This window comes from Amblyomma americanum, chromosome 4 (genome assembly GCF_052857255.1).
Source record: "Amblyomma americanum isolate KBUSLIRL-KWMA chromosome 4, ASM5285725v1, whole genome shotgun sequence".
Classification (NCBI taxonomy): Eukaryota; Metazoa; Arthropoda; class Arachnida; order Ixodida; family Ixodidae; genus Amblyomma; species Amblyomma americanum.
Window position 1 is genome coordinate 191,665,069 of NC_135500.1, and position 12,566 is coordinate 191,677,634.

General features: G+C 45.6%; 1 protein-coding gene across 2 annotated transcripts in view; it reads right to left on the minus strand.

Moving 5' to 3' along the window:
- Positions 1 to 878: 878 nt before the first annotated feature.
- Positions 879 to 12,566, minus strand: part of LOC144128894 (alpha-N-acetylgalactosaminidase-like) — a 29,343-nt gene continuing 17,655 nt past the window's right edge. For both annotated transcript variants that reach the window (XM_077662676.1, XM_077662675.1), the window contains exons 6-9: positions 10,608 to 10,769; positions 9,531 to 9,728; positions 7,037 to 7,221; positions 879 to 2,281 (exon numbers count right to left, since the gene is read on the minus strand). In XM_077662676.1, coding sequence (XP_077518802.1) covers positions 1,882 to 2,281; positions 7,037 to 7,221; positions 9,531 to 9,728; positions 10,608 to 10,769 — 945 coding nt within the window. In that variant the 3' untranslated portion in view covers positions 879 to 1,881. The remainder of the gene's footprint in view (positions 2,282 to 7,036; positions 7,222 to 9,530; positions 9,729 to 10,607; positions 10,770 to 12,566) is intronic.

Below are 12,566 nucleotides of genomic sequence, written 5' to 3' on the forward strand. Positions count from 1 at the left end.
GGGTGGGTCCCTTTTCTTAGGTGTGGAGGTACTGATGGTGGCCCATTTTCTTTCCCCTGATTTTTGTTTTTACTTTAAAATATGAGTGCTAAAAGATTATTTTTCTACACTGACATCTTGTGATACTTTGCGCCTTCGTCTTCACGTAACTTAGAACGTCGCGAAGCAACACTGTTATGCCGTTTATGGATCGGTGTTGCATTTACCAATTACTATGCTTTCCGGATGGGGATGGCCGACAGCCCTGCCTGTGAGAGCTGTGGTTGTGAGGAGACCATCGCTCATCTTCTCTATGAGTGCCCTGCATTTGCGAGTGCAAGACATGCACTGTGTTGTGCCCTGGACCGCCTCGATCCTCGCCCATTAACAGAGCAAAAGATCCTCGGTCCGTGGCCACAGCAGTCGACTGCCCTCAAGGCATACAAGGCACTCTTTGCCTACTTGAGTGCGACTGGATTGAGTGACAAATTGTGACAGCGTTGTGCGTGTGTGTGTTATGCCTTTTCCCCTTCTCTCTCCCTCCTTTTAGTCCCCTAATCCCTCTTCCCCAGTGCAGGGTAGCCAACCGGAACCCTCTTCTGGTTGACATCCCTGCCTTTCCCTCCTCCCCTTTATCTATCTATTAGTGGAGCGGGCAAGGCGTAATTTTCTTGATTTCTTCGATGTTCCTGCGTCAGCCTGAATCCTGTTTTGATTTAGGTAAGGTGTGACTCTATGTCTGTCTGCGGCGTACTCGAGTGTGTCTTGGCGAGAAACGCTGTCGCTGTCGCTTTTTCTTTTCATCTGGAAAACAGCAAAAACGCTGGAAATAGTCTTCTTGTTGGCACTGCCAATGGAGTTGCTTTGACAAAAAAACAGAATGAACAGGTGAACGATCATTAGTGCTTTTATTAAACAATAAGCTGACATCCAAAATTGGTTTCAGGGGCAGCCTGCTGCGCCTGGAAAAGAACGTACCTATGCGAAATAAAAAGTAAGAAGAGACAAAAGAAAACGGAGAAAAAGGAGGTTACAGCAGTATTTCCATCAAGACGCTTCTCTTCTTCGGCAACACTGCGCCGCGACTTGGTCTAAAGCGGAGTTTCTGTGACATCACAAGAACTCCCTATCGTGTTTTGACCGAAATTGTATCAATCCAAGCTTTATTTCTAGCCGATGCAAAATTCCAGGATGCCTCACGTGTACAAAGGAGCATAAAGTCACTAGGTGGTGAAGCTCCTGCACTAAGGATGACAGCACGCCAAAGCATGGAGTAAAGCCAAATTAACGGTGGGCCTCTTCGGCGATACTTCATAGCTATGACAAGTAGACGACGCACACAGCGCAGAGCAAAATCATGCACTCTGAATAGTCATACGTGTCGCTTCGTGCTTGTTTACGGCTACCATTTAGCAGAAACACAACAATCCACTGCCATGAGGTCCTCTAGATGCCTTTACAAAGAAAGATTCACATGCACACACACTGAAGTAGAAAAGAACGTAAAATATAATGTTTTTCTTTGTAATGGAGCTAGCTCGGCGGCGACTTCGTTTTTTTTTCTTTCCATCGTCATCGCTGAAACAATACTTTATTTTTTTCTCTTGTGTCGTGCCAGTACCTTTCTGTGCTTATTTTCCGCTAAAAAAAAAAGCACCTATTAGACGGGCGCACACGGCCGCATTTCTGAACAGCGCTTGTTCGCTGTCCATATTCGCGAAATGTCGCACTTTCGTATTCGACGGCTTCTTCTATGCACTCTTTCTTTTTTTTAGTAAAGCTAAAGCACACGTCACAAAAACTTTCTACATATTAATAACAAGCTCTCCTCTATCACGCGGCTAATAAGGACTCCAGGAGAACAAGCGCAGACACCGGATAAAAAAAAAACAGAGAGAGATGCTACGCCGACGGTGGTCGCCTAGCACGCCGTCTCAGAGATGGCGCTCTCCTCGTCAAGTGGCCTGGAAACACCCTCGCTGGAGTCTGTGCGCCCACCACAAATTCTAGGGGGACACTGCCACCGCTGATAGTTTGCAGGCCGAATGACGGCAACAATTGCTGCTGCTGCTGCTGCGGCTGCGGCTGCGGCTCCTCTGGCTCGGAGCTTCGACCCGTCAAGCCGATAGTTGCGCCCAGCGGAAGCTCTGGCTGCGGGCCAAACCGCACCGTTTGCAGCCGTGCGACGGCGTTGGGGGAGGAGGGTAACGGCTGCAAGGCCTCGGCCTTGACCATGGCGACGCCGCCCGCAGGGTTGACTCGCACCACCAGGTAGTCATCGGGCCGATACACGCCTAAAAACCTGCGCGGTGAGCGTGAACCGTCGCGCAGGATCAGCACAGACAGAGTTCAGGCCATTTAGACGCTCTTCTTGCATTACAAAAAAGTTACGCTTTTGCAATGCACCAAGATCTTAAGAAGGCAACTTAAGGGTCAGGACGTGCTTGATGCTGAGGACAGCATGCAAACAGTGTTATGATCTCCCACAGGCGACTAAAAGATGCCCGGAGAAGGTAGTTTCAGGCAGTTTTTTAGCACAAAATAAATCCGTCAAGTGGTCGCATTACCTGGATACGTATAGGGCAGGCATGCCCAACATTTTTGGACAGAAATTTTTATTATTGAAATATTATAAGGTGCTACTATGAAAATTTTAGAGGTAATGATTCATTTTCAACTTAGAAGGACTTGGTTGTAGGCCAGTTGATAGGACATCGTGAGAAGCAATACCGCAAAACATATATTGCAAAAACAGCAGAGCTTACATGGATCAGTCGCGCGTATAATCTGGCAAGCAATCGTAAAATGAAGATGTAGCACGATAAAACAGTTCAATGGCAACCATGACGAAAACAGTCGGTACGGCGAAGGGAAGGAAACCGAGCAAGGATGACACAGCTAACCTGCGCAAAACCAAACAAAAACAACCTAGGGAAACGCTGACAGTAACGCTAATTCTTTCTGAGAAATAGACACAGAAGCCGTGCTGGCATACATATCTGACTCCGATCCCAGGGTGGCAACAGCCTCGACAATTTCCCTTTCCAACTTCCCCTTTCTTCTTCCTATGATCTATGTGCAATTCAGATTAGGATAGCAGCCTTTACAACTGCGACAGTGAACGGGCAGGGCAGGTCCTCCGGGCCTACTCAAGGAGCGCGCATGCTCTTGCAGACGAATGTTTAAACATCTGCCAGTTTGTCCGATATAAAATCGGCCACAGCTGAGTGGAATCTTATAAACCACCCCAGTTGCGCATGAGACATACTTCTTCGAATGCTCTCATGCCGCGAACTACATGCGTTGAAGTCAGCTTCCCCATCAAATTGAAGAGTTTTGAAAGCTTTCAGGGCGCAGACATGACCACGTCAACGCCATATCTGTATGAGATCTTTTTAAGATTGTGGGAAATATTATGAAGATATGGTAAGACTACCTACTTATTTCGGCTAGCTGGCTAAATGTTCCGTTGTCAGTACCGCCCTGTGCTGTCGCCTGCCTCAGCCCCGTCCTGTGTTGCGGCTTTGCTCCTTACGGTAAGGATTCATCCTTCCGATGCGTAGGAAAATGTTCCTTTAAAGTTTTCTTTTTCGTCGCTTGCACAGAGCGATTAAGACTACCTTAAAACCAATGGGGAATGCTTATGACGATAGCAAGAACGTTAATAGCAAAAAAAAAAATGCAAACCTGCTGAAGAATCGAAGATTTGCGGATATATTGATTGTTTTAGTGGAAGCTCAGAATATATGAAAAAATTGCGTTCATTAAATCTTTCCCTCTCTCATCGCGCAGAAAAATACTAAGATTAAAATTCATTCACAATATATATATATATATATATATATATATATATATATATATATATATATATATATATATATATATATATATATATATATATATATATATATATATATATATATATATATATATATATATATATATATATATATATGAACAAAACAGGTATTGACAAAACAGCGCCCATAAAGGAGCCGAAAGATGTCTGCCCTAGGCGAAACAGTGCCATCAAAATTAGATCTTGTAAGTCTCGCAATAATGTGTTTAAATATTCACTATTTTCCCAACACGATTAATGACAGGAACCAGCTCCCGAACAAAGTGATGGATGCACCTGATATTGAAAATTCTTTCGAGCGTGTTATTCATTGAGTTTTTGTGAGCGTTTTTTATTATCTTTTTTTTAGCCTACACTGTTGTGTGCGCTTTCCATATGTATTTGCTTTTTATTGTTCTATATTGCTATTGCACTCTTTGTACGTTTTCCAGCAATTTTTATTTTTTTGTTGGTCGTTGTTAACTGATGTATTCATGTGCATTATGCCGAACTTTTTGCCATTGTGTGACCCCCATGTACTTAAACCCCTACAATAATGCTTTCTGGCGATGTAGGTATTCTGAATAAAAAAAATAATGCTTTCATCCAGAACTGTTTGGTACGAGACAAAAGCTTGCAGCCTTAAACGTGGCATCAGTGGCGAACCACAAGATTTATGCGCAGAACTAACCTCCGATATCGATTAAGCTCATCGAACACTATGCTCAAGCTACCAATCTGAGAAATTTATGTAAAATTGTTTACTTTGTTGTAGTAAAGTAATTGATTGAAACGTCCTAGCAACCGAATGGTTCGCAGGCACACGCCTCAAATATTTCCCGTCGTACTGCGTTCTGGCGCTTGACTCGCACAATTCGAGCCGTACACAAGGCACGCCCGAAGCTGTTCCGAACTGATGCTAAACATGGAAGACGCTCTTGTGGGGAAAAAAGCCCGCTACTTCAAACAGGACAAAGACGAAAACTGCACAGGACGAGCGGTAACTTGCAACTGCAAGTTACCGCTTGCAAGACGTTGCGTGGTACCACGTCGAAAGTCTGCTTTCAAAAGTCGTCGAGCGCGCTGTTGTAAGCCTACGAAAACTAGGAAAACTGAAAACGACTCCCTCGTGTCTCTTGATACGGATTATGATTACCTGCTAAAAGCAACCCTGCGTCGCTGCGAGGCATGCCGTGAGGGTTGGGAACTGAGACACGTTGTGAAATGGCTATTTCCCGACCACTGCGTTAATTGGTTTAGCCATCGCAACGTAACTCAAACCAAACTACTTTGCGGACTTCACGAGGTCACCCCCGGCCAGGTCAGTGACAGAATCGAAACAGAAGCCATGCTGTCATGCTAAAGTGATGTTACTGCGCATGAGGAGGAAAATCACTGTGTGTACACTGTCTGCTCGTAGCGTCAGGTTTCTGATGTTTGCTTACGTAAGAACATGCTCCCATCAGGGATGGATTGCTATACGCAGACGAAAGCAAAAAGCTGCCTTTAAAGTTTCTACAGCTGCCAGCGCGCACTAATTAGCGACTTTTTATCTCGCGAATAGTTTGATGTCTGGTTATATTTTTAATAGTTTTTGGCTACTAGAGGTACTGAAAATTATTTTTGAAAGTTAGTAGGCAGAGAAAAGAGAATTGTAACCATAATTCTACAGGTGAGGCCCAGTTCTCAAGCGTGTTCTTGACTGCATGGGAGGCGCCCTCTTCGCTATTGTCCCGTAGTATATAGTGACTATCTGGCGACCGGAAACTGAGCAGTTATGCTAATGTCTTACGCGCGATCAGTCTCGTGATTATAATTCCTCTTTCCTAGGGAATATCATTAATTGCTGCTATGAACCATACCGAAGGGCAACACACAGCGCAAACAAGCCGAGAATGCTGCTGCTAAACCACGCACACAGCTAAACATGGAAAGTAGAAATCCTGCCCTTCTATATTCTGTCTCAAGATATAAAAATCTATCTCTTCTGTGTTCTGTTGCCGCTTTACTGCTAGAAAGTTGTTAGGATATTCTCGCCATCCTACGCCCCGTGACCGATGTCCTGCTGCCAGCGCCACGCCATAGACCTTCACACTGCTGAGCTATCCAAGCGCCTTCTTTGCGTGTTTCCATCTATCGATCCACGACACATCGTCCAGAGAGGCGGCACCGGTTGGCGTCGGATGAGAGAAAAAAAATTAGAGATCACTGCGGCTACCCGCATTGGAAGAATGCGAAAGCGCTGACGCCTCCTCGACACTGGTCGCCTTTCAAATTTGGCGTCGGGGTTGTTTTCTCGTTGACTTGATTCATTGTTTATCGATTAATTCTGATTATACCCTCGTTTCATACCGGCACCATTTCGAGTTTCAAATTTTCCGCCACGCTTCGTTCCCACCCACTCACTATATACCCGTCCAGTCTATTTACCCGTCCATTACCTTTTGCTTCTCATTAATTATCTAATTTCCTCTAATTTATAACTATTTTTTCTATCTCCTGGTTACGTATCTATCACTCATTACTGGTCACGTGATTGCCCATTTCGAATTTTCAAACTTTGCCCCGCCGCGGTGGCTCAGTGTTTAGGGCGCTCGACTACTGATCCGGAGTTCCCGGGTTCGAACCCAACCGCGGCGGCTGCGTTTTTATGGAGGAAAAACGCTAAGGCGCCCGTGTGCTGTGCGATGTCAGTGCACGTTAAAGATCCCCAGGTGGTCGAAATTATTCCGGAGCCCTCCACTACGGTACCTATTCTTCCTTTCTTCTTTCACTCCCTCCTTTATCCCTTCCCTTACGGCGCCGTTCAGGTGTCCAAAGATATATGAGACAGATACTGCGCCATTTCCTTTCCCCAAAAACCAATTATTATTATTATTGTCGCCACGCTTTGGCTCCGTCCACACTTCCGGTTTTTCACATTTGGCGCTACCCTGTAGCTCCACCTACTTCCGGCTTTTTCGAATTTCGCCGCACTTTTGCTCTGGCTCCGCCCACTTTTTGGACATTTTTGGCTCTAATTAATTAACGATTCATCCGATTTCGATTTTTTTTTTGTGGGGGGAGGCGGCATCCTCACATCATCTTCTTTCGATTGCGACCACTCGATTGACCCTACGTTTTCTGAGTTGACCACAACTGCGTCCGACACATTTTGCGGACACGATCCCCGCCGACATAGCCTAGCAAAGCTTTCGGTTTAATGCGGAGGGGCCGTACCTGTTCTCGTACAGGTCGGTCACGCGGTATCCCGGAGGGTGGACGAGGCCCAGGGTCCTGAGCTGCGCTCCGTGCTCGCGGGTGTCGCCCATGGTGTTGCGATTGAAGAAGACCAACGCGAACGAGAAGCCCGACTCGCCCACCACGGGCGTCACCGGACGGGTCCAGGTTTCCACGCCGTATTGCTGTTTGGGGTGAAGCGCGTAAGAGCATGCGTTCATGAAAACAAATAAAAATAAAAAGGCGAAAATTATTGTGCTAGGAATTTTTTTTATGCCTTGCTTCTTTGGTGCAGGGTATACTGATGGCACTCATGTATATACCGAATTGGAACTAGACTGGCACTATACCTTTACACGCAAGACAAGGACAGAGTGAAGAAACACATACCACGTCCATGATGCAATAGCGCGCAGTCGCCGATGCCGTGTGTGTTTCTTCACCGCGTCCTTGTCTTGCGCGTCAGGGTATAGCGTCAATCTAACTGCCATTTATGCAACAGCTCAGCCCTTCTATTCAGCTGAGCATTTTCTGGTCTGTCTTCAGTGGCTCTCTCAGACTCTCTCGCCAAAGGTGTTTGCTTCCTCTCAGTTCAAGATTAGAGTAGCAGTTGTCTTCTTGAATTTAAGAAATTATGAAGCAAGCTCCTCAGCCGCTGTCCCTGCTATCATCAAGTCACTACGTCATTGTCATGTTTACGCTGTGCACGAATGTAGATCAAGTTGAGACTTGCCGTTTCGCTCAATACCTTAGTCTCAGCTTAACGCATGTCGCTTTCACTTATCAGTCACTGCGAGAAAAAAATATAGCGAACAGCGCAAACACAATGGTATGGAATGAAATAAATCGAATGCTCGTGCTTAGTAGCAACCGAGTTCCGATTTTTCGACAATAAAAACGTGATTTATGCAGGTGGATAAATGCAAAAGGCGAAAAAATATTCGCTGTAAGTTTATTATGAAGGCTATACTAATGAACACGGAGTAAGAATTGATTTCAAACGAGCAATAAAACTCGTTAATGGATTGAAGGAAGTTTAATTGCAGAACAAAATTTTGGGGGACACATAAGTTCTAGCTTTGTGGGTATGACGCGAAAGTGTTAACGGCTCCCGAACGTAAGCGATTACAAGTGACAGACACTAGCCGCGTTTACATGAATGCGACAGCAGTGTACTTCAGTCTCCTTTTTTGAGAAAAAGTGCAAAAACGTCGAGGAAAGGAGTAGAGGACGAGTCAAGCCTTTCCTTTTCAAAACCTACCCTTTCCTTCAAAAAGAGAACTGGAGTCGACTTCTGTCGCATTCATGTAAACGCGCCTCAAAAAAGGGGGACTGGAGTCGACTTCTGTCGCATTCATGTAAACGCGGACAGTGTTTCCTATTTCACAACCACAGTCATTATGTAGGAGACCGCACGACACACAAATAAAGCCCCGCTTTAACCAAAAAGTGTGAACGCGCCTGGGTGGCCTAGAGGAATTGTGTGTCTGATTCCCGACCTAAGGCTCAGCGGTTCGATATCTCCGGATAATTATCCCAATTTTATTTCACACGAAATTCGCTTACATTACATGCTTACATATTCTAATGATGTTTGAACGCTGCAACTTTCTAATCGCCAGCTTTCTAATTGGTTTCCAACACTTCTAATCTGCCCATCCACGTGTGACGTAACCACATTTTCGGCCAATCCGTATTTTCTGCCAACAGCTGCTGCCACAAAACTACCGCGGTATTTTCTGCAGGACGAGGATGAGGAGGAGGAGGAGGAGGAGGAGGAGGAGGAGGAGGAGGAGGAGGAGGAGGAGGAGGAGGAGGAGGAGGAGGAGGAGGAGGAGGAGGAGGAGGAGGGGGGACTTTAATGGAACAGGAGAGGTCTGCCTGGTTGTCGGCCTGGCATGCTACTTCAGGGATTTTCTGCAGAACGGCAGCCTTACGCTATGGTGTAAAAGTCAGGGATATAGTATGCCATGCTTTAGTAGAGGGTCGCGGAATTATTTCAACCACGTGGTGTTCTTTAATGTGCGCCGAAATCTCAGTACATAGGGGGGCTTTGCATTCCGCATCCGCAGATGGGCGGCAGCCGTAGCAGGAATAGAACCAACGAACTCCTCAGCAGCCGTAAGCCATAACCATTACACTTACAAAAGTAGAAAAATTATGAAAATAATGGTATGTTCGCGAAAGAGTAATTTTTTGCTAAAACAAAGAAGTCTGCTCCCTTTACTGATTCTGTATCCTCCATGCGCTGTGGGGTCCACGTGACAGTCCTGTCGGCCCGGCACTCAGCAAGGTAAGTGTGACTGACGTGAAAGTTATAAGATGTACAACTTATAAAAGTGTAAGAAAAGGTAAAAGCTGGGTTCCTTGCCTGTAATGTTTTGAATGGGTATTTTACTTCCCATGCTAATTCTGAAGCTTACAGATACAAGGTAGGCGCAAACGCTCCCAGCAAGTGTCACCTCACACTAGAAGACACCTGAGTAATACTTACTGATTGCACCCTCCTTCCCATAATTCCGAGGGGATCTTGGTTAACAGCAATGATGGCCTTGTTCTGCAGGATCTGCTTGAACTCCGGTCGCATGCGGCGCAGGTCATTGGACATGAGCAGCGGAGCGGCCATTATAGCCCACAGCGCCATCTGGGCCTTGCTCTGGTCGTAGCTCAGGCCGAAGTTGCCGATGACCAGCTTTGCAAAGGTTACGAAGTCATTTCGGTTATCGTGTTTCATATACTGTACAGGCTTATCTTAGCAAGTCATATTTTCAGTACCAAAGAAGCGTTTTGATCAGAAACTTGAGAAAACAGCTCAGTCATGGCGGCAAGAAAAAAAGAGCGATATGGTAGTTCGGATGCCACCTCTGTTTGAAGCGCTTGCAAAAAGCACCCCTACACAGATATTTGAAGCGGCTGTAACATATTCTTCACGAAACCTTATGTGCATTTTTTTCTAACCCTCCTCATTTCTGCTAGCGTACGTTGTGCCAAGACAACTCTGGTTACGTCTATGAATATCGAGCGTAGCGACTGCGCAACGTGGGAGGAGGGGACATTTGCGGGCTCATCTTTAAAAAGTAAAGAAAGTAGGCACCTTATCTGACTGCTTATGACTAACAAAGCATTGGGAGTGTTTCACTTAATTGCGAAACTGGTTGTGGCCCGTAATTTGCAGCAACACTCTATAAATATCGGGGGTTCAGGAGATCTCTTTCCAGATGCTGGTGAGGCAATGTCCACAAGAGGCAGACGTCTGAAGTTCAGTTTATAAAACTCTTTAGTCTATTACAGCAATATCTTCAATAAATACAAACACATGCGTTCAGTATAATTGTTGAAAATCGCTCGAATTCACGACATCTTATTCTCAACGCGCTCACTGACGTATCTCGCTTCTCGTGTTCCTCTTCCTTTCGCTAAAAAGATTTTATTTCCACAGTCTTCATGACGTCAGCTGGGGCTAAGGCACTGTACACAGTTTCTCATTCATTCATTCATTCATTCATTCATTCATTCATTCATTCATTCATTCATTCATTCATTCATTCATTCATTCATCATAATAGCTCACCATGTCCGGGTCGTTCCAGCGTCCCGGCGCAGCGGCTGCCGTAAGCGCGTTCTGGTTTGCCGCGTAATAGTCGATCACACTCTCGACACTTTGCCAAGTGTCGGCTATGTCCATGTAGTTCCTCCAAAGGTTGCAGTGCTCGCCGATGAGCTTATAGTTGGGCTGAAGAAAAAAAAATTAGGGAAAGAAAAAATAAAGCCAGACTCGCGGATGCAGGATATAACGCTAGTGCAGACTCTGCTTAAACGTATGGCGCTAGTGGAAAGGTACGCAAATCCCTCGAGAAATGGGATTATATGTGGCCCGTGTCGCATGTCAGTATAATCTCTGAGACTGATAGGCACAGGATAAAAGTGAAGGCATGTTTGTTTGCACCATACATCATGGTTGTCACGCGTCAAATCTGTGCATTCCATTATTGCTGCGGCAAGTAAACCCATCCAAAAAAAAAAAAGGCCTCACGAGTTTTCTTCCCTGGCGGCGACATCAATACGTACGTGGCGCTGTTGTCGAGTCATCCTTTGACGTCAGACTTTGGCTTGCGACCGGCAGTAGTTCGAAACATTCCACATGCCGCCATGCATAACTGGGACGGAAAACTTTCATCTGTACAATGAAGATTCCTTTGAATGCTTAGACGTTTCTGCTTCCAGAATGTATTGCGACCCCAAGCTCAGTGTACCTAACTTCTAAAGAAAAATCTGTCGTGGAAGGGAATAGAGAAGCCTTCAGAGTTTCGTGCCCTATTTAGGCGATAACGACACGGCGAGATCTGTTGACGTACTAACGACAACGCAGCCACAATTCCAGGAAAGCACCAGGAAAAGCGCTCATTAATATTATGCGTGAGGTTTAAATAGACCACTTAAAATTGTTAGGAGGAGTATCCGTCTGTCTACATTCACCAGGTAAGCATGAAAAGCTGATGCACCGATGAGATAAGACAAAATAAGAAAATAGAAATGGTTGCAATGGTACAACGGTGTGTCACAGACAAGCATAGTAAGCTGAAAGACTGACAAACTATAGTGTACGCAGCAAGACCAGCTAACAATGCGTACATGGGTAACTTCGCAAGCTTGCTACCTGAAGCTAGAAGCAGACACATGCGCAAAATGTAATAACACAGCCTGTGCACTAATGACTGCTCTCCGACATTTACTTTCGTGCTTTCCACCAGAAGTGATACGAAGAGAAAAGAGCGCAGCTTTGATTAAGGAAAGCGGATTAAATGGTAGAAGTCGCGGCGGCGGGTGTTAGCGTGACTCAATTTCCCGAGTTCGTCTTTATGAAGCGTTTTAATGAAGTATGAGGTAGCGAAGAGCGGAAAACTGCAAAGCATAGCTTGAGAACCAAGCTCACGGTATAGGGAGGGAAAGAAAGAAATTATTCCGTGCGCGACTAGGCGGAGACAGACCGCTGCGGTAGCAGCATATGAACGCGGCACCAGATGGTTTAGAGGCCAAACAATCCGTAGGATTGGGCCACGGCAAGTTACTATTCAAAATACAAACAGCGTGGCCCTCGGGATGAAACAGACCGGAAAATAAACGATGCTCATATCTCGCATCACGAGTCGGAACGTCTACGCTCTAATTACATCGCTACAACTAATTTCCAGAGACTTTGCAAATCACTTGTCTACGTAAAGTAGCATGCCGGAGGTTATTACACGCTTGAAAAAAAAATGTCCGCTTTTCATTGAAAGACTTCCTGGCTATTTTCCCCCCTTTGATCCTAAACAACGCAATAAATAAACAGAAAACAAACACATGTTTTCGTCCTCCGCGCCACCCTGTTTATGTTTCCGAAACGTTAAGAGGCTACTTGTAAGAGCGCCAACGTGCTGCTGAGTGTTACGTCGCCTGGTTGAGGTTCCGCATAGCGTGTGTATATAGCGGTGCTTTCTGTTGGCCTGTCTTCAGTCCAAGGCGGCCATGTGGCCTGTTTACCGCGGCC